General features: G+C 38.5%; 1 protein-coding gene across 1 annotated transcript; it reads left to right on the top strand.

The window, feature by feature from the left end:
* The first annotated feature begins 544 nt into the window (after positions 1-544).
* Positions 545-14,733, top strand: CLDN1 (claudin 1). Its single transcript, XM_032875642.1, has 4 exons — positions 545-1,002; positions 9,869-10,033; positions 12,231-12,315; positions 14,437-14,733. The coding sequence occupies exons 1-4, from the start codon at positions 780-782 to the stop codon at positions 14,597-14,599; spliced, it is 636 nt and encodes a 211-aa protein (XP_032731533.1). The 5' UTR covers positions 545-779; the 3' UTR covers positions 14,600-14,733.
* The last annotated feature ends 11,947 nt before the right edge of the window (positions 14,734-26,680 follow it).

Below are 26,680 nucleotides of genomic sequence, written 5' to 3'. Positions count from 1 at the left end.
ACAAAGATTTCTTCCAAGCAGCGCAGAAATACACGATTCTAGGAGAGACCATGAAAGGAAGAAGGGGACAGAAGGAGGAAAGAGATGAACAAAAGGAAGAGAAGTGTGTGTGTGTGGGCGGGGGGTATCTCGGGAATAGATAGAAAATGCCTTTTAATAAGAAAGTGAAATAAAGTTGCAAATGAACCCGTGGGTCTCCTGAGGCCTCTATTTTTCATCCTTCGGAATTTTTAGTGTTTCCACATTCAGTCATTTTAGATAAATGTAGATTTAAAGTATGGAAAGCTTGAGAAACCTCACAAGAAGAAAAAGAGGAAGAAAGGAAATGAGAGGTCCAGGACAGGAGCTCTCGGCAGATATGATCCTGCCCAGGGAGTCCCCACACCGTGGGCCGGCGGGACATTCCTGCCCAAGACCCCTTGGCCATCACCTGCTCCCGCTCCCCGCCGCTTTCCCAGTGAGCCGCTCTGAAACCGCCAGGGGGCGCTGCGCGGCAGCCGGCGGGTGCGGGGCGGAGCTGCTTTAAATCGCGGCGCCCAGAGGGTTGGCGTCTCAGTCCCAGAGCCTGGGAACCGCGCAGCTTCTCTCGTCCCGACTCCAGCGCGGACCCAGACGGGACCTGGACTCAAAGCTCCTCCGGTGGCAGCTCAGGGAGCAGGGCTCTCCGCACTAACTTCTTCCGCGCGGCTCCGTCACTCCGGGCAGTCCCCGGTGCGCACCTGCCAACTCCGCCTTCTGCACCTGCCACCCCTGAGCCAGTGCGGGCACCCAAGCGAGCCATGGCCAACGCGGGGCTGCAGCTCTTAGGCTTCATCCTGGCCTTCCTGGGCTGGATCGGCTCCATTATCAGCACGGCACTGCCCCAGTGGAAGATTTACTCCTATGCAGGGGACAACATCGTGACGGCCCAGGCCATCTACGAGGGGCTGTGGATGTCCTGCGTGTCGCAGAGCACCGGGCAGATTCAGTGCAAAGTCTTCGACTCCTTGCTGAATCTGAACAGTGAGTGCTTTCCCCACCCCCCGTGTCCAGGAACCTGAAACCCCAGCCCCCCAGTGGCTCTGTTTTGGAGTAGTGGCTACCGATTGATTCTGTGGTGTAATTACGTGGTTGTGAAACTTCAGTTGATCAAGTCTTCTGATCATGTGCTTTTATCGTGAGGAAGCGAGAAAACTGTGGTTTGGGAAAAGAGAAGCCCTGGCCTCAGCTCTGTTTTTTCCTCTAAGTCGCCAGGTGACACTTTTCCTCTAGGTGTGGTTTCATCTTAAATTCCCATGAAGTGAGGTGGAGATCCAGTGGGTGAAGGCCAACCTCCAACTTGAGCTCTTAGGTTTTTTTCTGGACATTGTAAAATTCTCTATAAACTGAAGAGTGGTGGGGTTTGCACAAGAAAACAGGTTGCTTTGAAAAGATTGGACCCTGGTAGCTTTCCTGGATTCTGTAATTAATAGGTAATCCTAAAGTTTTAGGTAAATTGGGAGAGGGGCTGTTAAATATATCTTTAATCTGAGTTTTATAGTAAAAGTCACATTTCTATGCAGAATATCCCAACCTAGTGTCTACTACTAACACTTGAGCTTGAATCTTTTGATTTATTTGCTTTTTAAGATCCAGTAAGTATGGGGAGGCTCCTTGGAATCCCCTCCTATGACTCCTTCAAGAAGCTTCTTGAGATTCCCCTGAAGGGTTTAGCTTTCAAGCCAGGAATCCACAGAGGAGGCAGATAGTGTAGTGTTATTTTGGTTTTTTGTTTGTTTGTTTGTTTGTTTTTGTTGGTTTTTTTTTTAAGATTTTTTATTTTATTTACTTGACAGAGATCACAAGTAGGCAGAGAGACAGGCAGAGAGAGGAGGAAGCAGGCTCCCCGTTGAGCAGAAAGCCTGATGCGGGGCTCGATCCCAGGACCCTGGGATCATGACCTGAGGGGAAGGCAGAGGCTTTAACCCACTGAGCCACTCAGGCGCCCCAGTGTAGTGTTATTTTGGAAAGTGAAGTTGGGTGGCAGGTGGAAAAGGGTGACAAGGAAGAAAAGTTCTAACTAAGCTCCCATCATAATACGAAGGAGAGTGAAGGCACGGAGAAAATAAAGCAAAGGAGACTCAGTTGCTGAAGGCAGAGCTCAGCCAGAGAGGAAGGTAGTGAGAGAAATGGTGGGTCTTCTCCAAGCTTCCATCTTCCTTAATTTCAATGTAACGGAATGTCCGTTCTTCTGTCAAGCTGAAAAGAATTATGTAGACAGGGCTATTTCTAGGGATTATGGGAAGAAGGATGATAGGATGGCCTTTTAACTTCTATTTTTTTTTTTTTTTTAGGTACAAGGTTATGAGTGACTTTTTAGAAACTCATTAAATTCCCACTTACTGAGGTCATAATAATTCATGGCCAGAGTACCTTCCTTGAGATACTATGTTAGTTGTCCTGCACGTTTGTCTGTCATGCCCTCAAACTAACTTGAAGAAAAGCTTCTTTAGTCTTTGGCTGGATAAACAAGACTGTCCACCAGCCCACCTCGTGTGCTGAGGGTGAGCTATGTTGCCATTGCTCAAGCTTCCTTCAGCTGCCCCATCCACCTCCGGCCTGTGGTTTGGTCAAAACCCATCAGAGTTATTAAATCTGTTCTGAATCTGTTTAAACAGCTTTCACACCTGTGGGATTTGGTTCGTCAATGTGCATGGTGGTTTGAGCGTTTTCACTTCAACTTTTCAAAGCTCCCATATTAGGATCCCTTTATACCAAATATAAGAAGTATATGAAGCACACCCCTCTGTATCATCATTGAATCTCCCCGTGAAAAGATAAATGTGTGTAAGGAAATGGAGTCAGGCATTTTGGGTGTCATGTCGGGGACTTGGCAGATGGAAGAGGTTTTAAAGGCAATTCCAGAAACGTCTCTGATTCTTCTGACCAAAGCAGTTCATTTTCAGTATGTTTAAATAGGTTTCCTTTTACTTCCTTAGGTGACCAAATAGAATGCATGACCATATTGATCCCTGTTGTAAATACTCCGACAGGCCATTGCTATACACAATAATGTGTTAAAATGTTTTATTTTCATTTATTCCTGGTTAATATAGTTGTTACACTTTTTGAAGTGTAGTAGAAGAACTAAACCATACCCTTCTTCCCCAGACAGATTTTAGAGATATCTTCCCACTGATTTTTTTTTTTTTTTTTAACTCCAGATCTGATTCCTCTTTTTGTTTTGGTTAAAACCAGGGTTTATTCAAGGTGGAGCTGAGGCCTTTCTCTCAAAACTGTTTCCCAGAAGAGGGATCCTTGACTCATAGGTGCTCTCCCAACCTGCCAATGACTCCCTGGAGGCCTTTGAACAGAGCGCAGGGAACCGGTCTCCTTTTCTCTGCCTGGAATGTGGTCCTCACTCCCCTCTGATGTAGAGACCTGGGGTGGTGATGCATTGGCTGGTTTTGGTGCAGTTTTGTGATGTCTAGAAGAAAACAGGGTTTTCCTGGATGTAAGTATCTTTCCTTGTAAAGGGTTGCATTCCCGGAAGTGCTTTTAGCTTCTAGCTTGGCTAGAAGTTTCCTGAAAGTGTATCTTGCTCTCTGCCATGGAGCTCACTTGGCATCTTAGGGTGGAGACACAGAAATTTATCAAGGTTTCTAGCACTAGATGTGTTAAGAGCCCTTGATTCCTTGCTCTAACTAGTGTCAGCTATAAAAAGCACATGACGTTCATAAAATATCTAAAAGGTTATGGGTTACTTAAACCAATATAGGAAATGAGGTACAACAGAGCTCCTTTTAGGTGGTCCTTGCAGAACAGTTTATGAAAATGTAACCGAGAAACTTCCCTGGGGGGCAAAATATTATACCGTGTGTTGTGGTTTTACTGTGGCTGAAACAACTTCAATTCCATCCCAAGTATGCGATGTTTATTGACACTGAGGACTCTGGCAGCTGAGAGCTGGCGCATACGAAGGGTGGCACCAGGTACAACGGCAGTAGACTTTTTCTGGATTAGACTACATCTTGCCTTCTGTTGATCCAGTCCTCAAACTTTTGGCAAGCTTGTGCCTATTTTAGGTCCTTAGTTAATTGTTTCTTCTTGCTTGATTTTAATAGCTAAAGCTGTCTGAAGATTGGGCTATTCTGGGAGGTTGCATTGTGGGAGGTGTGCAAGCAGAGGAGTAAGCATTTTGGAGGAATGTTGTAGGGAAAATCCAAGCACCAGACAAATGGAAGGTTAGGCTAGACTCTCTCTAAGTCTCATCTAACCTTGAGATTCTGTAATTTGTTTATAAGCTCCTCTAGCCTGTTCAACTTGCTTTGCATGAATCCACATGTGTGTAGGTGTACTTAATGAGTATTGGTTGTCAGTGAGGTTTCCCAGCACTCTCCCCATGATGTCAGGCTCAGTCAAAGAGACGAAATCACTGACTTGGATTTGAAAGTCTTGAAAGTCCTCAAAGCACAAGCAAAGAGGAAGGCACCCACTTACATGTCCCTAGACTGCATAATGCCTGCCACATACTAAGGGCATTCAAGAAGCCATTGGTGTTCGAATGTGAATTAGTTCCGACACTTGGAATGATGGAACTAGAAAAAGAAAAATCCAAGTTTGAGGTCTTACGTTCTCAATTCTCACCCTGGTTTTGCACTAACTAGCTATGTATATTATGGTAAGCCACTTGATTTTTCTGGGGTGAAGAGAAATAAAATAGAGCTTATTTTAGAAACCTTATAAAACAGTGCAGAGTAAGAGGAATGGGGAGATGAACCCAAAGCTCACTCATCCACTCAATAAATGTAAGCCGGGCCCTATTCTTGCTCCCAGGGATGCAACTAAGATGATTTATAAGGTGTCAGTATTGATTCCTTCCAGTGTCAACATTCTTTGTTACTAATTGCCATGATGGAAGACAAAGAAGCAAGTGGCATAGTTTAAGTTTCCTTGATTGGAGTGATGAGTAAGTGGTAAAAGAGAAACATAAATTTAATCATGAAGCAGCTTCTCTAAGAAACAAGCAAAAAAGATAGCAAAACTACTAGGACATCCTGAAAAGTGGTAAGTCCTGCCTCATCCCGGACCCCTTCAGTTACTGCCTGAGGTGGTGTATTGAGGTCATACCCATGGGCCAACAGCTTGTGCACCAAGAAAATAGAAATCCTAACAATGAGAATTCCTGAGAAACTTCGAAGTTGAGTCCAAGTGAAAAAGTCATGGGAATATGATCGTGTGATGGCCTGTGATGAGCTCACTGAACTGCAGAGAAGAGACTATGTTTGTTTTAATCACCCGATGGTCAGTTCATTTGCCTGTCTAATACTTATTAAGGAACCATTCATGTAGAGGGACTGCGTGAGGATGCAGGTTTAATTAAAATCAGTTTTGTTTGATACATACTATACAGGGTAATAATATAACTGTATGGCCAGTAAGCAGCATAAGCAACATCAGGTATTTATAGCAGATTCTGCTGCTTGTATATTTAGGCTTCTACCAACCTTTAGAAAAAAAAAAAATGATGTACTTGTCTGTGCTTGTCTTTCCATACTTATGTTGATTAACCCAACTGTAGTAGATCAGTAACTTCTCACTCATTTCTTGTCTTGTAGGTAGAGATCTTTGTAAGTATTTTTTCAAATTATACTTTCAGGTTGAAAGTGGTGAGAACTCCTTAGGGGGTCTTTAATCTCAAGATTATCGGTCTAGCTAAATGTAATTAAAAGACTGCCTCCTCTCTCTTCTGCTGAATAATGATGGGAGACAATAGTGGAACTTTTTGAATGTTTGCAAACGATTTTCTCCACAGACAACTTTAGTCAGTGATGATAATTTTGTAGCGGCATCTCTAAATTTATAGGGCCAGGAAAGGAACATATTTGCTTCTAGAGTTGATCCAATTAGACTAGCTCAGAGTTAATAATTCAAGACTCTCCTGTATCTCTCTGGTCCAAAATGTTATTGTGTAGCTTTCAAATATTTCTCAACTTCTCTACCCTGCTCATCATCATTCCAATAGGAGAAAAACTTCATCTTGGAAGCTCATTCAATGCAGAATTTTAAGATTTTGAAAATTAAAAGAAAATAATCAAGTTAAGCAAAAAAGTATGATTTTTTCCTCCTTGTATAAGTTTCTGGCTTTTAATGATTGAAACTAAGTTTGGCTTTATATAGCAAAATTTTGTTATCTCCAGGTTCACTAGGGAGGCATTTCTCAGTAGTATATCAAAGATTAAGCTAACCACAGGAGAGTATATTTCCCTATAGTATTAGTGCATTTTTGAAAAATTAAAAGCATGTGCTAATTTGAAATAATTGAAAACAGGTTGAATAACCCATGTAGCCTGTCAGGTTTTGTTCTTAGTGTTTTGGATTGAAAAATATCTGGTCCAAGACATCAAGGAGCTCACAATTACATATTTTAGATCCTTGACTTAAAAGGCTTCCATAATACCTTAATTTGAAGGATTCATCTGGTTCCAGCTTAAAACTGTGCAATTTAGATTCTATCTCCACATAAAACCCTCATAACTTGTAACACAACACTTGCTTACTGTGACTTTGTTATCCATTGTTACATATTCCTGACTAGTGAGTTTTCATGTTGTTATGATTCTCACCCTGGTTTTTTTTTGTTTGTTTTGTTTTTGTTTTTGTTTTCTTAACATCCTCCCCACCCCTACATATCACTATAGTTCAGAATTCATCCAACTGTCTCCAGTGGAGCAAGATGAGATTTTTGTGTTTGATGCCCGTCCAGTAGTATAAAAAACAAAGAAATTTTTAAGTCAATGGATGTCAAGATATAGATGAGAAATACTGCTTTGCAAAATAATGCTCTTGCTTGGGGCACCTGGGTGGCTCAGTCGGTGAAGCAGCTGCTTTTGGCTTGAGTCATGATCCCAGCATCCTGGGATCAAGCCCCGCATTGGGCTCCTTGCTCTAGGGGAGCTTCTTTCTCTGCCTGCTACTCCCCCCACTTGTGAGCTCTTTCTCTCTGACAAATAAATAAACAAAATCTTAAAAAAAATAATGCTCTTTATCATATTTTTAAAAATGAAGCATGATCCCCTGCTTTAGATGACTTATATGATTATATGACTCCCCCCCCATTTCCTCCATTATTTTTTGTGCCTTACACAAGTAAGTCATCATTCTATAAAGAAAACATAGGGGGTTTTGTTAGTGAACAAAACAAAATATCTGCTTCGTTCCCCCTTAGAGACTTTGTGAACGAGGTGGGAAGAATAAAATTGGTATGGCATGAATCATGTGTGCTTTCCTGGAGAACCTGAAGGGGAAAAAATCAAAGATGAAAACTTGAATGTTAGATCATTCCAGGTGAGCACAGATGGAGCCCTGGAGTGGTTTATCTGTGTGTGCTCCCTGCCTGGGTGGTTTTGTGCAAGTCTGACTCATGAGACTGAGAGGCCCCATAGACTCCTCGTGAAGAATACCTTGTGATCCGTGTGCTCAGACCTGCTGGGCTGGTGGCCTGCTGTTTTTATATGAAGTGCAGATCAGAATGATTATTATAGGAGCTGGATTGGGTTGGGGCTCTTAGAACTCAAAGTGGAAAACTTTGAGACAGAGATCAGAGATTAACAATAAAGGTGATTAATAAAGGTTGGAAAACAGTGTTTATGAGAAAAACAAAAGAAGTGGCTGAGAGATGTGCAAGGATATGTATATTTGAAGGGTTAGCATAGGAAGAATATTTACTAATGGGTCTCTCTCTGCTGAAAGTAAAAATCTTGCTACCCATTCTTTAAAACCCTACAAGGACTTCTGATTACACTTAGAATAAATGCTGAACACCTTACTCTAGCTCTCTAGCTTGCAAAGCCCTGTAGGATCTAAGCTTTCTGAGCACCACACTAAATGCACCTCATTTTGTCATATTCTGTCACCTTCCAGTAGAGTGACCAGATGTCCCCATTTGTCCAGGATTCAGGTCCTTCTTAGGAGGCAGGACCTGTAGTTTTAAAACCCGAGACAGTGCCAAGCAAACAGACAGCAGTTCAGCCTATCCTCCTGGCATGTAGATTATTTTTGTGATTTTTAGTATTTCTCCTTCCAGCATTCTTTAGCCTGAAATACCTTTCTTCTGAGGGATATTTAGGACCAAATCTGAGATGTGTGTTGTGTATTAGAATTTCATTATTTTACTTTCCAATTTCCTGTCACGTAATGATTGTCTTGGCAAAAACTCTTGGTAAATGAGAAGAAAGGGCACGCCATAACGGTGGATTCCTTGGTACTTTCCTCTTCTTGCCACAGGATTGTTTGTGATCCAAGGAAGAAGTTTTACGCTAATCTTATAAGCAGCTTCAGTTCCTGGGAAACCCACGGTGCATGGAACATGTGTTTTGATTCAGCACTTTTTACACTCCCCAGGAATCTTATGAGAAGTGTGTGGGTAGGGTGCATGTGTGCCCCACATGTTTACAAGGAGCTGGATATGTGAGGGGAGTGTCTCCATTTTGCTGTTTACTTAAATCAAGTAAAAATGTATCTTGGCTTCCAAAATATCTCTCTAATACAGTAAAAAAATACTTTTGATTCCTCTTAGAAAGAGGTTATTGTGATTTTAGCAGAGATTGCCTGGTTATGGCAAGGATATAAATATTAACAAATTAAAATAGAATGTCTTAGAAATCTCTAGAGCTAATAGTGATTGGTAATGTAAGTTTGCAACCCTGAACGTCGTAAGACTGAGTTTAGATATCAATTTAATTGGGAAATACAGAACCTTGCCACCATGTTGGCCACTTTTGAAGACCATCAGGAAGTAAATTGTTCCAACTTCCTGGTTAGAGATATCATCATTCACACTTTACATAATAGAAACATGGTCCCAAAGAATAATAAGTAGCTTACCCAAGATAGCATGGTTTGTTACAATGTAAATACCATTTATACATGGAAAAATAATTGCCACCTGTAAACACTGTCAATAGGATAATGATCTTTACCAGAAGGAGGAAATAAGTCTAGAATTAATCAAACTCATTTACTAGAGTAGTTTCAGCTCATTTTTTTTTAAATCTGTGCCTTTATACCACAATGATAGCATCATGTGTTTATTCTTTATTAAACATACTGGCATAATCTCCCAAAGCTGACTATATCATGATTTAGTACACCAATGACAATAACAGGAAAGCAGAAAATTAGTGTAATCTTGAGAAATACTACATTAAATTATTGTTTGTTATTTTACAATATGACAGTTTAATAGTTTTGAACACTGGTGATATCTCTGAATATGAAACTGCCATGTTCCAAAGTAACATCTCAAAGGTTATTTTGTTTTGTTCTAAGAAAATAGCATTTATATCCCCCACCCCCCGGCCACTCACTGGAGATGCAGATGTTACTTATCCAGCCATGACAATCTTTGAGAAATTCATTACTTATCTTCCAAATTCACCTGTTTTGTTTTTATTTTCTGAGGCTTGACGACTGGAGTATAAAGCTGTTAACTGTTAACCAAAGTATATTGTAAGCCATTTTAATTATAAATGGTTTAACATTAAGGATAATACATATGATTGTTGTTTCAGAATTAAAATACTGTGTTAGTGAGGATTAAAGATGTATTAGTTCTGCTAAACCTATTCAACCAGATCATTAATTATGTTTCCAGAGGATTTGAAGTTCATATTAAAAACATAAAACGTGAGAGCTGGAGGCTTCTCATTCATCAGCCAGCCAGGCGTTTGTTTCTCTGGAGTGGAAATTGTGTTGGTTACCTGCGGAAACATCATTGGAGCTGGGGTCTTGTGACTCCTAGTTCATTTTTATCTTTTCCATACATGATTGAAATATACATGGCCTTCAATCACTCTTCTCTGGTTGCCCTAGGCATGATTTTTACATGTTCTAAAATGTTTCCCACCAGGTACATTGCAAGCCACCCGCGCTTTGATGGTGATTGGCATCCTGCTGGGACTGATAGCCATCTTTGTGGCCACAATTGGCATGAAGTGTATGAAGTGCTTGGAAGACGATGAAGTGCAGAAGATGCGGATGGCTGTCATTGGGGGCGTGATCTTTCTTATTGCAGGTAAGAGGCCCTGCCCCCTTCACCTTACTAATCGGTCTCTGGCATGGGTAAAGACCTAGGTTTGAGTTTCCTTACATTTTGTTGGATGCATTGTCCTTGGATTGATTTTTTTCAGTTCCTTTAAAATCTTGAAGACATAGAAACCTTGTCTAGTTGATTTGCACATTCTCAAATAGGACCAAATGAAAATCTGAGATCTGTGCTCACGGTGGGCAGCTCTGTTCATTGAGGTTCCGGGTGCCAACTAATTTGCTAGAACCAGTCTCCCAGGTGAAGAGGGATATTTTCTATTTAGCAAGCATTAAGGAATGATTCTATAAAATTCAGAAAATTTCTGGAGTGTCTCCATGAACATTATGTGGCAAAGATGGGGAGTTATGACAGAGAACATGAAGAATGTGTGAATCACACAGTTCTACGAGGAGTGGATGGATTCAGGATTCTTGGAGAAAAATGAGGACAGCCTTCCAGATAGGCAGATCTGATTCCAGAATAAACGGGGTGTACTATAGACAAGTGAAGTGATGGCCAGTTGGAGTGGAGGTAGAGGCTGGAATGGTAGGAAGTTAGGTTAGATGAGTTAAGAAAGAGAAAACCTTGATAAAGGAATGAAGTTATATTTTCCATAGAAAATACGTATGTGTTTGTTGTTTTATTCAAGTGTTGATTGAGGAGTTACATATGTGACGTTTGAAAAATGAGTATCAGGAAAAGACATGGATAGTTCCATTATAAAACCCTAAAATAAGGATTATCTTAAATAAGATAGTATTATGTGTGCAGATAAAATGGTATGTGTGCAAATACATAAAATAATAGAGTTTACATTATATAAGCATATATACAGTATATTTTATATATAGTCTATTGTTTTTGAAAATGAGATCAGTGATATAATCGACCATTAGGAAGAGCTAGAATTAGAATTTTTTTTCTCATTTTCTCTTTGGAAAAAGACTTTTTAGGAGCCTTTACCCCAGCATTGTATGTGGATTTAACCAATAATGAAGGAAGAGTGCCTGTGGCTTTGCTAAAGATTTGGTTAAAGGGATCAGTCTTTCTTTTTTTCAAATTAGCTCTTGCCAGAAAAAGTATGAATAGCATTTCATTCCCAATGGTTTGATCCCAAAGGCTGTAAATAAACATAGGGCATAGCGCCCTTCCTTTGCTTCCCTGCTTGTAACTCCCATAAGTGACTACAGCACCCCAACTTCTGTTTTAGGGACTTCCTAGAGAGTAAGGGTGGCAAGTTCCAGAATATTCTCATGGTGTATCTAAGCCGCCCAAAGCAGTAGTGTTTTCTATCAAGTATTAGAGGCAATTAGATTGGACTGTTTTTTTTTGGGGGGGGGTGTGGAGAGGAAGTAGCGTGGAAACATTTAATCTATTTATATTGATGGTTTTGTATAATTACTATATGAAGAAGTTATTTAGTTTCCTTGGATAAGAAATATTGAGATATTTTTATACTTCTTATAAATGATAGAAGTAATTATGTTGACTAAGTAGTTTCCTAGGTATTACTGAAATACAAAATGCATGGGAAATTGAGAGGATGCTGTATAAACTGCTCTGATGTGATACCCCAGCAAATCTCCAGGCAGTACCTGGCATGTCTGGCCAGCAGGGCAGTAGGATTTGGGTGGTCTGGTCCATACTGAGCTCGTGCTCCTCCCTGCTATCTAGGTGTTTACTTTCCTTTTGTTTCTGCAGAACTGTAAATTTTGAATTTTGGTCAGGAAAAATGTAGATGGGTTTTCACCCTCCCTTTTGCAAGTGACTCTGTGTATACTAATAAGGACTTTGGTCTTATCAAAAGTAGTTTAGTATACTAATGTGTAACAATATCTTTGAAGGAGCTCTTAACTGACATCAGCCTGTTGAACTGTTTTGAAAAAAGCATTATAATTGTCCATGACTTTGGACTGTAAGTGAATTAGGTGACATCACAAGTATAAACTATGCCCTACTTCAGCCTAATATTTTTGTCTGTCTTAACAGAGTATTTGGAATAAATCATGTCCGAATCTCTAATCTCCCTAAGTGAAAATTATCTAAATCAAAACTGACTAAATTAAAAATGTCAGCACTATTGATGAGTTTTAATTCTTGTAAAATGCTTATAAATTTCATGGGCTGTATATTTATGCTCATTGTTTCATAATGACTAACAGTATTTTGTTTTTAATTTCTTTAGGTCTGGCTGTTTTAGTTGCCACAGCATGGTATGGCAATAGAATTGTTCAAGAATTTTATGACCCCATGACCCCGGTCAATGCCAGGTAATGCTATTCATGTGTAAAATAGTTTGCTCTCTTAGAAAATACCCTGTTTAGGGGCGCCTGGGTGGCTCAGTGGGTTAAGGCCTCTGCCTTCGGCTCAGGTCATGATCTCAGGGTCCTGGGATCGAGCCCCACACTGGACTCTCTGCTCAGCAGGGAGCCTGCTTCTCCTTCTCCCTCTGCCTGCCTCTCTGCCTGCTTGTGATCTCTCTCTGTCAAATAAATAAAATCTTAAAAAAAAAAAAAAAGAAAGAAAATACCCTGTTTATCTCCTACAAAGTCCAGCCAGTGCCATAACTTCTCAGATTTGCTTTCTGGAATTTTGTGAAATTTTAGTCAAACTTGAAAATAATCTGAAAGTCCTGTGACTCATGTTAAAATGAGCTTGGTAATTGCTTTAACAGTTTATATCTATGACAAAATGCACTTAGAAGTAGTAAATTTCCAAGCTCCGTACTTTCCAACTGTATACTGGACCTTTTTTCTGTTTTTTTTTTTTTTTAATATCAATAAAGATGTTAACATATTTAAAATTTCCTTTTTGTGGTATGTCCCAATACTTCCAACACTTAATTGATTTTTTTTTATAACTTAACAACATGGTTTATGATTGTTTGAAAAAGATAGTACTATTGTAGAGGTTAATGAATAATACTTCATTCCCAATAGTTTAATTTTATGTAGGAAAACAAAATTTAACTTATTTATGAAAAAAATACATTGAAATGCCACTTTCAAATTTTATGTTCCATCAGAGCTATAAAATTGGCTTTGCAAATGTCATTTTTATTTAAATTGTGATTTGTGGAAGTAAAAGAGCTGATTCTGGGCTCTCCTGTAACAACGCTCCTTGATCAGGGCCAAGGCTCTTTGTGTCGCTGTTGTTCACATCATTAAAGCCTAATGACTTCATTAAGAGTCAGAATGTTAAGGCAGAATTATTATTGGTTGCGTGCTAGGATGAATGGATGCAGAATCCCTGTGGTTAGAGAGAGAAGGTGTGCTTTTCTTCATATAATCACCTACACTGGAGAACGTATACTGCAGTGATCGTGATCGTGGTGGAGCCTTAGATCTGCAAGGCTTACAGTATAGGAACTGAAACTGCAAACGCTCAATAGGCTAAATTTTTACTAGTAATGTATGTGAAAGCACTTTATAAATTGCTTGGCTCTGTCCATGTGTTATTTACATTGTCTCCCATGATCCTGAAAGCAGTCCAGTGAGGGAGAAGGGATTGTCATGCCTTAAGAGAAGCAGAAATTGGGGTGCCTGGGTGGCTCAGTAGGTTAAAGCCTCTGCCTTCAGCTCAGGACATGATCTCAGGGTCCTGGGATCAGCAGGGAGCCTGCCTCCCCCTCTCTCTTTGCCTGCCTCTCTGCCTACTTGTGATCTCTGTCTGTCAAATAAATAGATAAAATCTTAAAAAAAAAAAAAAAAAACAGAGAGAGAGAAGCAGAAATTTAAGGTTGGGAGGTGAAGTTGCTAGCCAAGAGTGTAGCATTAGAGAGTTTGCATCGGGACTCAAGGCCAGGCCTGCTCTGCCTTACCATCTTGCCATCATTCATAGAGTCTCTCTGCAGGAGGCCAGCTCCATGCACCCACCTGTATCAGCTAAATCCAGAATGGTCTATGGATTGCTTAGAAGTCTTTTTTGTGATTTCTGATCTCAGTGTATAGAGATACCTTGGATCAACTATTGAAAATTTCGTTGGTCTCCATCACTTGCCAGCAATTTCTTTATAGGATATGGTTGCTACTTGGCAATAGCATAATTGTAAAGTTTTAGCCTGGGAATCATGGTCCAAACTCGACTTCTAAAATATATAAACACACTTCACAAGTCTCCTACATGTGGTGAAGTCTTAGGATATATTTGTGTGATTACCCTGGTGTTGCAGACCATATTGCCTGAGCTACTATTGCAGGGCGCCTACAACTGCAGTGTGAACATTCTGGTGTGTCCATATTCATGAACCTTAGAGTACCTCCCCCAGGGGACTATGGAGGATTTTTTCCCAGTGGGAAAAAGTATAATGACTATGATGTTGATTTCCTTCCTTAATTATATTACAAAATTCCCAATGATTCATTGACTAAAGTAATGCACTGTCTTTTCAGGTATGAATTTGGTCAGGCTCTCTTTACTGGCTGGGCTGCTGCCTCTCTCTGCCTTCTGGGAGGTGCCCTACTTTGCTGCTCCTGTCCCCGAAAAACAACATCTTACCCAACACCGCGGCCCTATCCAAAACCTGCACCTTCCAGTGGGAAAGACTATGTGTGACACAGAAGGAAAAGGAGACAGCAGCTGTTGAAACAAATAGAAAGTGGACATTGAAATACTGTCATTGACATTAGGACTTTAGACTTTTGATTATTGTAGTATGAACTATGGTACTGCAAAAAAGAACAACAAATGCAAAAACAAAAAAAGTTATTTTTTTAAAATACGCATTGCTAAAAATGGCTTAGTTTTATTTTCTCTCCTTTCCTCAATGCAGGAGGGAAGACTTTTCCATTTTTATTACTGCTTCCCACTGAGTAATCATCTCAAATGTGGGGAAGGGGAGCTCCTTAAATATATATAGATATGTACATATACATGTTTTTCTATTAAAAGTTAGATAGCAAAAACTCTTATTATGTTGGTACCAGTATGCTTAAAATATATCTAAAAAAAGAAAAATATATTTAATTCTATATTGGTTTAAAAAGCAGTTTATCTGGTATATTTTTCTTTTTCTATATGGATACATATATAATAGGTGAAATATTATTTTCCCTTTTTCATCAGCTTTTAACATCTTTGACAAAAGACCTAACCTGCTTTACTAAGTATGGATTTTTTTTACTTCTTCCCATGTGGCTTTTCATGTGCTTCTTTTATATTATTTTTAATTATGATCTCATAGCATGTGCTTTTATCATCCTTCATGCCTTTTTTTTTTTTATGAGGTTGAGCTTAAATCTTGAATCTGATAACACATTTCATAAGCCTACAATATAATTCCAAGAGTCAGGAAGAATCTCTTGCAGATCAGAACTTTGGGAGCATGTGTTTCTGCAAGACCAAGATGATATGTTCCTGTTGACCTTCCACACGATTTCTGTACTCTAACCTACAGTGCTCTTGTTTGCTTTGAAAATATTTGTCTGATTCAGTTGCTGTGTGCTGCTTTCCCAAGTGTTGTAACACAATTTTATTGATTGAATTTTTAAGCTACTTACTCACAGTTGTGTATGCCCTCAAACTATCTTTTTCTCCCCCACCCACCTCAACTGTATTGTTTTCTCTGATGTACTTATCGTGTAGTTTACCCCTTTCTAGAGAGAAAATGGCTCATCTGTTTGGTCTGAATGAAGTACTAGACTTCCTGTAGTGATAATCTGATGACAGATATTCTCTCTCTAACTGTAAGCAAGTCACTTAGTCTTTCTCCTCTTTTCCCATCTGTCAAATTGAGATAATGACACTTAACCAGCTGGTAGAGGCGGTGTGAGTATTAATTAGTTGATGTTATGCTCATTCTTTGAACATGAACCATGCTTAAGTAGTGTTTTTATTTGTTCAGTTGGTGGTTAAGTCACAGAATCAAACCTATGCACACATTTTTGTATCGGTTGGCACCTTCCTTTCTTCATTGGCCCATCTCCTTTCTATGAACGGTGTCTAGCATGCTTTTTGGTTCTCTGTTCCATTTTAACAATTGCTCTTAGTTTTCCTGACTGAGAAATTGCTACTTCACTCGAGCAAGATGATGTAATGGAAAGGTGTTGGCTTTGGTGACTGGAGACCTGATTTGAGTCTTGGTGCTATCAATTACTGTTTGAGTTTCAGCAAGGCACTTGGCTGCCCTAGATTCAGTGCCTCATCTGTAAAAAGGAGATTGTAATTCTTGACCTGCCTACCTCACAGGGCTGTTGTGGGGATCCAGTAAGATGGGATACATGTAAGTGTGGTTTTAAAAGGTTAAAAAAAAAAACGTGTACTGTTCTGGGGAAAGAATTAAGGATTTAAGTGAATTGGTTTAGGATTGCTTTTCAAATCCCTGAAAGGAGTAAATTCTAAGAAATGGTTTTCTTGCCTTAATCTCTCATGTGATGAGACAGTGAAGTGAAATTTGCCTTACTAAATGAAAAAGATTCTAAGGAAGTCTTAGTTTCTTCAGTGGGTGTGGCCTGATGCTTTTTTTAGCTAAACTTTTCTCCTTTCAGTAATGCAGACTTACACTTAGAATGTAGACGTGTAAGCATCAGCAAAGCCAAGGTACAGAAGACTTTTTTGAATTAAAATAACTTGCAAGGGTATACAAGGTGAGTTTCTGTTAAGTGATGCTATCAGAGGTGTTGCTTTAGCTGGCAGGGAGCACTGCTCAAATAGGTAGTTTGGGAATGGTAATTCATAGTGAAACCACATCAGGGGAGTTATCCAAAGGACTGCATCATATGAAGGTATGAACCTATAAAGTTTAGTATGTCTTCCAAACCTGAAACTCTATGTTCTTAGAAGGTATAATTCAAAGAGTCTTTGCTACATACAAAGGTTCTAATGATGTCTGAGTGTAAATGCATGGTGGTTACTGGTTGCTAAACTCTACAGAGAAATTGATAGTCCAAAATGGCCAACAGAATTGGTACACCAGAATTCATCCAATTTTGATATTTTTGTATTCTGCTTCTGTGCCTGGAAACAGACAAATAGATATTTTGGAGTTTTGTAATGGGAATTTGTATAAAGCATTACTCTTTTTCAATAAATTTTGTTTTTTAAATAAAAAAAATAAACCCTTAGCTTGTTTTTCTAATTATTTATTTCAAGATCACCATGCTTGAAAGCTACTGTGGTTTGGGATAGGATCTGACTCACTTTATGAACCTGGGAATGCACTATTGTGCTTCTGGGCCATCTGTCAAGTTACTGAGTAACTCTGCCCACTTGAATGTCCTATTTCTCTCAAACTGAGTTTCTTCCTCATCAAGGCTGGTGGTGATAGAAGAGAATGCCAAGAGAAGTTGCTTTATTTTCCTCATCCACAAACAGGGGATATGCTACAAATGATGACTAAATGGTAAAAGAGCCAACTGGAAAGTATTGTCCAAGCTTAAGGAGGGTGTGTTCCTCAGAAGATAGAAGAGTGACAGACAGTAGGCTAAAAATCCATTATTATTTTGGTAAAGATTATTATCAAAACTACGTCCAAGGAAAGCAAGTGATGAAACACATTCACTCATTATCTGAAAATATCATTAATTGATAAACCCTTAATTGTAGCCTCTCCCTGGGCAATTTTCATATTAAAGAGATAGGCTTGTCAACAAATGATTATGGCTCTGTGTGGAATTTCAGACATCAGCAGGTTCTGTGAAAGACAAAGTTCAGTTTGACCTGAACTAATTAAGCAGATGCATCAGAATCCCCCTGTTTCTGCAGAATTTAAGTCTCTGGGGGTGGGGTCCAGGCCCATGACATTTGAGAGGAAATAAAATGCCTAAGTGCTCCTGACAAGAACTCGTAAGGGAAAAGCCTGGGTTGTAAATCATACCAAGTAGGCACACACTTTCATGTGAGTTCATCCTTATTGGATGCCATTATTCTACAAACCATGCTGTTCCCCTTTCCTCATATAGGACTTCCTATGTCGATGTGTGCCCCAGTTCAGGGAAAACTCCATGCCATTTTTATATTTCCCATCTTCAAGCTTGTGGCTAATCCTAGTAAAATCTGGTAGTGAATTCTTTCCCTTCTTTTTGCATGTAGCAGAGGGGTAAGATTTCCTAGTACCCTTCTCTCCCACCCCAGACACATTCCATGTGCCCCCAACCTGCCCTAAAATCTCTACAATTAGCTGGTGCCATGGAAACTGACAGAAGTCCCTACAGATTCTAGGGTGGTGTGGGGACAGCTTGTTGAGTCCAAAAATAATCAAAAACATTCTCAATGCTCTGAGCCTCTGCAAACTTCATCCATTTTGTATACTCGACTTCCATTGGCAGGTTTTTCCAACATGGCCAGTATTGGCAATCGGACATGAGATAGGAATTTATTCATTTAATATTTACTAAACATCTATGATAGGCCCAGTGCCATTAAATGTAGACAAGGATAAATGATGTAGGAAATGAGCAGGACCCTCTGCTGGACCTGCGCAGGGTGAATGATGTTGCGTAGGAAGAGAACTAACTGGAATCCGCACTGATTCTGCTATGGGTCAGCAGCAGTGAGCTGTGGAGATCTCCATCCCTTGTTTTTCAATCTGTAAAATGAGGAGTTTGGCCCCAGGCGGTGGTTCTTATCCATAACAAAATCGGAATCACCTGTGAAGTTTCGAAACTTCCCAATTCCAGGGCATTATCCCAGGTCACAGCAATCAGAACCTCTGAGAGGAAGGTCGTAGGTAGTTGCTTCACGAGAGATTCCAGAATGCATGATCTGGACTATAACCAACTGGGCTGTGTCATCGTTCAGCATCAGTGATGCATAAAAATTGTTCTGGCTAAACACATACCCAAGTACTCCATAGATTACACTGTTGTCTACACCGTTCCTCTAATGCTATGGTTTTATTTTCTGCCTTTTGTTGTTGTTGTTGTTGTTAGTTCGTTTTGGTGAGAGGAGGGAAGGAGTTAAAGGGAAGTGGTTTTCAGAGACTACTGTTGTCTTTTTTAGTAAATAACCTATTTTCTTGTCATTTTCCATAATTTTAAATTACCTCCCCAAAATGGGTATTAATACAAGGCAAATTCTTTTTTTTATTTTTCTATTTTTGTTTTTTTTGCAAATTCTTTTTTTAAAAGCTGACTTATATTTAACAAATAATATTGTCTTAAGAGGATAAAGATTATAAAGCAGAGTCTGAGTTATTTTCCTCTGTTATATGAAATTTTCAGGGAAGTCCTTAGCTAAACCATAATCTCGATACATTTATTTTTAATTGATTAGTGATTTTACTTCATTTATTTCATCATCTCTATGACATAACTGTTTTGATTCTCTTTCCCACCCTCCACCCCAAAAATGAACACACACACACATATACACACACCTCAGTTTGGGAAAGGTAAAATCTGAAAACTGGACAAATATTTCTTAAGTAAGTTGAACTGAAATAAAGCACTTTATTCTCCCAAAGGAGCTTTTATTTTTTTTAAATTTAGCACAAAAATTAATTCCATATGGGTTAAGGACTTGAATAGGAAAACAAAAACTCAAAAAATCTCAAAAGGAAAAAAAAATCTGAGAACCAAGTCTTTATTATGAATTACAGAATTTTTTTCTTTCTTTTTTTTTTTTAAGATTTTATATATTCATTTGACAGAGATCACAAGTACGCAGAGAGGCAGGCAGAGAGAGGAAGGAAAGCAGGCTCCCCACTAAGCAGAGAGGCTGATGCGGGGCCCGATCCCAGGACCCTGAGATCATGACCCGAGCCGAAAGCAGAGGCTTTAACCCACTGAGCCACCCAGGCACCCCCAGAATTTTTTTTTTTTTATGTAAAACACAAAAGGAAACAATTTTCCAAAAAGGATGTCTACAACCCCATCAAAATGAAGAACTTCTCTTCATCCAGATCATAATAGGGACATACAAAGACAGTCCATAATTAGGAGTCGATATCACCACACAGCATATAATAAACAAAAATTTAATACCCAGAATATATAAAGAACATCGATAAATTAATTTAAAATATACAACTCAATAGAAAAATAAGCAAAGGTCATAAAAAGGCATTTCATAACAGATGAATGATGTAAGGTCACTAAGATGCAAAAGTATGTCCAACTTCATTAATAACTATAATAATAAAACCTTATCAATAAAATTAGTGAAATGTATCTTTAGACAATAGGCATAATTCAAGAGGTCTGATAATATAAATGTGGAAGGGAATGTGGATGAATGGTGGTGGGTCCCTCAATTGGTCCAACAAAGTTGGAAATATTGCTGTACTATAAATTTGAACAACCAAACTGACATAAAAATGCACTACTGGAGAAACTCCTATAGCAGGACACATGAGCACAAATGACCACTCTAGTAAATATAACAACAAGAGAACTGGAATACTTCCAAATGTTCTTTGATGAGAGAATAATAAATTGTGGTGCATTCATACTATGGAATATCTTGTAGGAGTGAAAATGAATAAAGTAGAGCTATACATAAAAAATTATTTTATTCGTTCAATGACTATGTTATTTAGAAATGTAATTTTGAGTCATCAAAAAAAAAAATCCCACAGGGACACAATGAACATAATACCATTTTTATAAAACTCAAAACTAAGTAATACATTGTTAAAGCATATAGACATAAGAAATGAAACTATGGAAAAAGAAAAGCATAGGAATGATCAATACAAGATTCAGAACAGTGTCACCCATGGAAGAAGACAAGTGGGATAGGTGAAAAACTTCGAGGCATATGGATGTAGTTGGCTGCGTTCTAGTCCTGGGTTAGGTAGAGGGTTCACAGGTATTCATTATATGTAATTATTATTCTTTAAAACTTGCATGTGTTATATATTATTTTGTTTGTATCCAATAGTATGTCAGAAAAGACAATGAAGAGATATGTAATAAAATGAAGAAATGTCAGTAAGCTTTCACTTTTATGTCTCATTGAATAGAATGGTGTTCCCATGGCCACATTCCATAGCAAGTCGGGAAGTTGAGTTGCACAGATGTGCACACTGCTGCCCATCAATATCAGATTTTGCTTGCCTCGTTAGTTATATCACCTCAGCCAACTTACTAATGTGTCCCAGCCTCAGTAATAATTTGTGTGTGACTTAATGCACAGAGTTTTAGCAGAAATCAAATGACATATATATGTGAATGTCCTTTATAAACCAAAAACACTGAACAAATGTAAGGTATTATGGTTCTCAGGAATAATTCTCTTGGTAAAATGAAAGCCATTACCTTGACAATTTCAAGTGCACTGTTGATTGGATAGGGTCTTTTCTCTGATTTCATATATTAACCTACCTCCATATCTGTCTTCCAGAATAATACAGAGGCTCAGGATTGAGAGACTCATATTACAGAATTAAAAAACCAGGTTACTATTTCAGGCACATTTCCTGATGATACGACTTTAAAAAAGATGATAAAACATAAAATGCACATATAATAAAACTGTCTAGAAGCACCCACTTTACTATTTTACTTCTTCATGAGATGTTGGAAGGGAAGCAATTTTGCTGAAATGTTATCAGTGAAAGTATCCTCTCCTCAATTTAGTGCTTACTCTGTGCCAAATCCTGATGCAAACAGAAAGTACAGAGATGAGTAAAACACAGTCTTTGCCTCAGGGTCACCTTTTTTGCAAACATCCAGAATGACACTATTCTCAAGGTGGTCTATATGAATGATGTCCCCTAGAGATTGTGCCGTGGATAGCCCAGAAGCCCACACCGAGGACCTCAAAAACAAAAATCCTGAGAAAAATAAAAGTCAATGAGGGTACAAATCAGGTTGTGAGAAATAATCAGAAAAAGACAGTTTCCTATTCTTCAGAGCAATAAAAGTCTTAAGACCTAAAAACACCAAGTGTTGGCTAGGATATAAAGAAATGGGTTCTCACCCTCATTTACAAATGTAAACTTGTCCATCACTAACTATAGAGAACCAATATCAAATATCAAAATATCTAAGAATATTGATTCTTTCACTGTGATCCAGCAATGCTAACTCGAGACAGAAATCCTTGAGTAGCAAACATACATGCATATCAGCGTGGCAAGTGTGGTAGGGGTGAGACTTTTGGTGCTGAGTGCTAAGGAGCCCACAGGCAGGGAGCAGGTAAGAGCCCTACAGAGTCTGAGAAAGCTGAGGGAAGCATGGTCAGGAACCTACAAGATGGACAAAAGAAAGAAAGGCAGTCCCAGTGGAGAGCAGGGTAGGCAGACCAGGTTTACACAATGTAGTGAATGAAATGCAGGAGCTAGGCTAAGTGACCCAGAACACTTGAAGCAAAAGTGATATCACAAAAGAAAATGTGATAAAGCGGTGCCTGGGTGGCTCAGTGGGTTAAGCCTCTGCCTTCGGCTCACGATCTCAGGGTCATGATCTCAGGGTCCTGGGATCAAGCCCCGCATTGGGGCTCAGCCCCTGCTGAGCAGAGAGCCTGCTTCCCCCCACCCCGCCTCTCTGCCAATTTGTGATCTCTGTCAAATAAATAAAATCTTTTAAAAAATAATTAACAGTATTAAAAAAAGAGAGAAAATGTGATAAAGATGAGACATATGCAAAGATTCAAACTTCAGAAGGAATTTAGGTAGGTGTTTCACGATCTACAAACATTAAATAACTTTTTTTTTCCTGAGAATTAATGGGAAGATATGATATAAGCTTTAGAATTTAAGAAAATTTTACACTAAACCTCTTTTGATACTAGTCATCTTTAGTGATTTTTTTAAGGTCCAGTATTCACTCCCTCCTTCTAACTAAGAGCACTATGGTTTGTTTCAGAGAAATATCCTACATTACTCTCTGTAGGTGTGGTTCAGATGGCCTGTCCTACCACCCAGAAGGATAGGAACATTGTATATGTGTATAAATATTTACAATTTTTTGGAACATCAGTATATTCGATATTCTTGGGTGGGCTGTAATAATCATGATGAATATTATTATAGAATATAGAGGAAAAATAGCCAAGACTCCCTTAGACATGCATATCCAATTTTCCATCTCCATTTCATCCCTAGGAAGATGGGTATGTCTGGTGGATTCTTCATATATTATGATTCTTGGTCTTTCTCTTGAAGAAAGATATTTAATCCATTAGTGACCCCTGTCAACTCTACCTTCAAAATTTGTCCCGAATCAGACCATTTCTCTCTATCTGCTACTGCAGCCCAAACCACAATCTTCTCCTCCGAGACTAGTGGGGTAACCTCTCAGATGATTCCCTGGTTTCAGTCCCATGCCCTAAAGTCTATTCTCCAAACAGCAAAAAGATTGGTCTTTTGAAAATGTAAGTTGGCTAATTCCCTGTCTTTATTCTTCACAGTCCTCCAGAATTTCCAACTAATGTAAAATGAAATCTGACACTAGCTATCTTCCCAACCTCATAACTTACCACTGTTCTCCTAAATCATTCTGCGCCAACCTCTGGTCTCCTAGCCAGCCCTGCAACACAAGCAAGCATCTTCAATTTATTGTTTTGCTCCCAGTTTCTCCCGAAAGAATCAGAAATATCACCACATTGGAAAGGTTGTGTCTAATCACCCTATATGAAAAAGAGCCCTATCACTCTCTAGTCTGTCCTACTTCATTTTTCCTAACATGACAAGAATGGCAGAATGTTATACTGTATATTTATTCATGTGTTAGTGTATTGTCTGCCTCTCCCTCTAATTAAATGCTTAATGAAAGCAGGAAATTTATGTTTATATATTTATATATTTATATACTTGTTCACCACTATATCACAGAGGTCTAGGACCCTAGTGCCTATCCCATAGTAGACCTCAAGTAGTTATTAGTATATAAATTAATTAAACAAATGAAGAGTAACTATTTTAAGGCAGAACCTATGAACCAAGTTGGACCAATGAGACTTCATTCTTGTTTTATTCTTTATTATAATTATTGGGGGGGATCCTTTATTTTTCTAGAATTTGCTAGATGAAGAAAGAAAAACCTACAGCTAAAAAAGTTAATAATAATAAATAAACCCCCCCTCTATGAGAAAAGCAACACTGTAGGTTGGAGAGGAATAGTGCCTAAAAACACAATTCCAGCCCCTAGATGCAGCCATGCCTGAAGTTAGCTGTGACTCCACTTTTCAGTTATGGGCACTGGTACATTTCTTATTTTCTTAATTCTTTTGACTTAAATTCTGTCATTTGCTTCTGAAAGAGTCTTGTCTAATATAATCACCAATCTCTTCATATACAAATAGATCACGGTGTGGTAGGGGGCACGTTCACTAAACTCACGAAATTAATGTTGGAGCCCAGACTTAGGCTAAGAATGTCTGAGTCCAAATCCTGGTCCTTCTCCACTCTATTGCTTAACTGACTGCACAAATAGATTCAAACCTCCCCCTCCTCATGATCTCAGGTTATTGGATATTTATAAAACAGCTTAGTATTTGGGCCAAGAATCCTAGGAAATTAAGTAGATTGAGATGAAGTTCCTTGTATTATTTAATCTTTTAAAATTTAAACTGCTCCCTCACCATGGGGGAGTTTAGCTCAGAAAAAAGAAAAAAAAATTCCTTGAAAAAAAAAATACTAGGATTGATCCTCTCAGTCAAACCTAAGCTATAGGTTCTCTAAAGAAAGAAAAATTGTTTTTATAAAGACTTGTTGTTTCCTCAGAAACTTGTAACATTCATGTGTTTTTTTTTTTTTTCTTTCCCTGGTTTTATTGTACGTCATAAATCTTTTAATTCCCTGCATCCGGATGAATGTAACTGAATCATTGCTTCTGTGCACTACTGTGGCCTGGCCAACCCCCACAAATTCAACCTCGGGATGGTCAGAGAATCTCAGAAAGTGTCCAGCCCAGTACCTGGCACATAGTAGGCATCTGATAACTCCTGTTCTTGAAAAATGAACACGAATGTGTCTTTTCCATAGTAATGAGGACGTTTGCAGGGCAGTTTTCCTAAATTTTGCAGTTTTCAAGTTCTGAAACAATCACTTCTATTGAAGCCCTGTGCTTTTAATATATATTAAAAGATGATTAAAATAAAGCTAGAAAAGAGCAATCCCCACATTAGATTTTGATTTTACTGGAGAAGAGAAAACATGAAATTTTGTAGATTTTATATTGAATTCTTTTGTAGAAATTTGTAGACTTTATGTTTTAATCCTCATTACTTTCTTATTGAATTTTTTAAGACATTTTCAAAAACTCTACTTAACTCAATTTTTATAAATAATGGAGTTTCTAGTTTATATTCCAGTATTTAATATAGTAGGAGCAATGTAAGTAACACCTGAATCTGTCAGAACCAATGACTTTGTTGTTGGGATAAAATTAGGTTAAAGAATGTTGTTCTTTAGATGGACTTTAGAGTTGACTATTTTAAAATAAGGCATAAAAGCAATGTTTATTGAATATATCATTTATATGAATATACCAATTTGTATGAAAATACCAATTTTTTAACTCTTGAAGGACATTAGTCAGTTGTTTAAAAAGGGTATGTTGAAATGTTTTTACTACTCATGGCTTTTTAAACTCTCTTTAAAAAAACATTACTGAATTAATTCTCATTCTAGATTAAGATTTTGTAGCTCATGTATTCACTTTGTTAATACATTGTGCTTTTATACTAATTAGCCTTTTATTCAACCAAAATTATAAGTTAAGTGCCCACAACAAACTGTATATGGTGTGCTCTGAACACTTACCTAACACTAATAAAATTATTACCATTTTTTTTAAATTGAGCTGTCTGCCCTGAAATAGTCTTAAAGCCAGGACTTCCCTTTTTAAAGATTGTGAGACATGGTTTTAAACTACAAGTAGCTTAGAGGGTAGTGTTTTCAGTTAAAAAACAAAGAACAACAACAACAAAAAAAAACGGCGCTCGCTGAAAAATCCTCTAGAGTGGGATAAATCTGAACAGGAAACAACTCTCAAAACTACTCATCTTCTTTTGGTTTCTCCTTCATAATTTGTTGTCAATACTCTCTCAACTAAAGCCATCTGAAATTTTAAGACTCAACTTAAATCCAGACTCAAGTTTCTTCAAAAACTCCAAACTTGATATACAGCTACTTACTCAACATCTCCGCCAGGAGTCTAATAGGAATCTCAAACAAAATATGGGCAAAAACAAATTCTTGATACCAAAGCAGTCCAAATGAAAATTTGAGACTGTCGCTCCCTCTTCAGTCTAAAAGTGACTGCTTCTTCAGTGCTCCCGGCAAAAGTCTTAACTACACCTTCGACTGCTTTCTTTTACTCACACAGTACATTCAATCCATCATTGAATCCTGTCAAAATCTGTCTCAAATCTCTCTCTCACCACCTGTTTCCAAGTCCCATCATCTTTCATTTGGATTACAGATGTTTCATTAGACCTTTTCATTGCTCACTGGGCTTCAGTCCTCATCTACTCCCTCGTGGTCTGATTTCTAGGCAGCAGCATGATTATCCTGAAACCCAGTTCATATCATGATATTCTTCTGCTCAAAACCTTCTGCAGCTTTTACATCTTACTCAGAATAAAATTCCAACCACATACCTTGACCCATTGCCTGTAAATCCCATGCATTAGATGACCTTTGTTTCCCTTTCTGATACCATTCCCTCCCCCTGGCTCACTCTTTCTGAATCGCAAATAAACCTCACATAGAAAAACCATATTCCCAACCTAGGACCTTTGCATTTGCCA

The sequence above is a fragment of the Lontra canadensis genome, unplaced genomic scaffold, assembly GCF_010015895.1.
Source record: "Lontra canadensis isolate GAN:19392208 unplaced genomic scaffold, GSC_riverotter_1.0 scaffold56, whole genome shotgun sequence".
Taxonomy (NCBI): Eukaryota; Metazoa; Chordata; class Mammalia; order Carnivora; family Mustelidae; genus Lontra; species Lontra canadensis.
Note: the sequence above shows the minus strand (reverse complement) of the source record. Positions and strands in the feature narration are given on the sequence as shown.

What these genes read in the sequence shown, in the direction of transcription:
- CLDN1 (XM_032875642.1), top strand. Translation starts at nt 780, where the DNA reads ATGGCCAACGCGGGGCTGCAGCTCTTAGGCTTCATCCTGGCCTTCCTG. An exon ending in CTCCTTGCTGAATCTGAACA is followed by an intron (nt 1,003 to 9,868) that starts GTGAGTGCTTTC and finishes GTTTCCCACCAG; the next exon opens with GTACATTGCAAGCCACCCGC. An exon ending in CGTGATCTTTCTTATTGCAG is followed by an intron (nt 10,034 to 12,230) that starts GTAAGAGGCCCT and finishes TAATTTCTTTAG; the next exon opens with GTCTGGCTGTTTTAGTTGCC.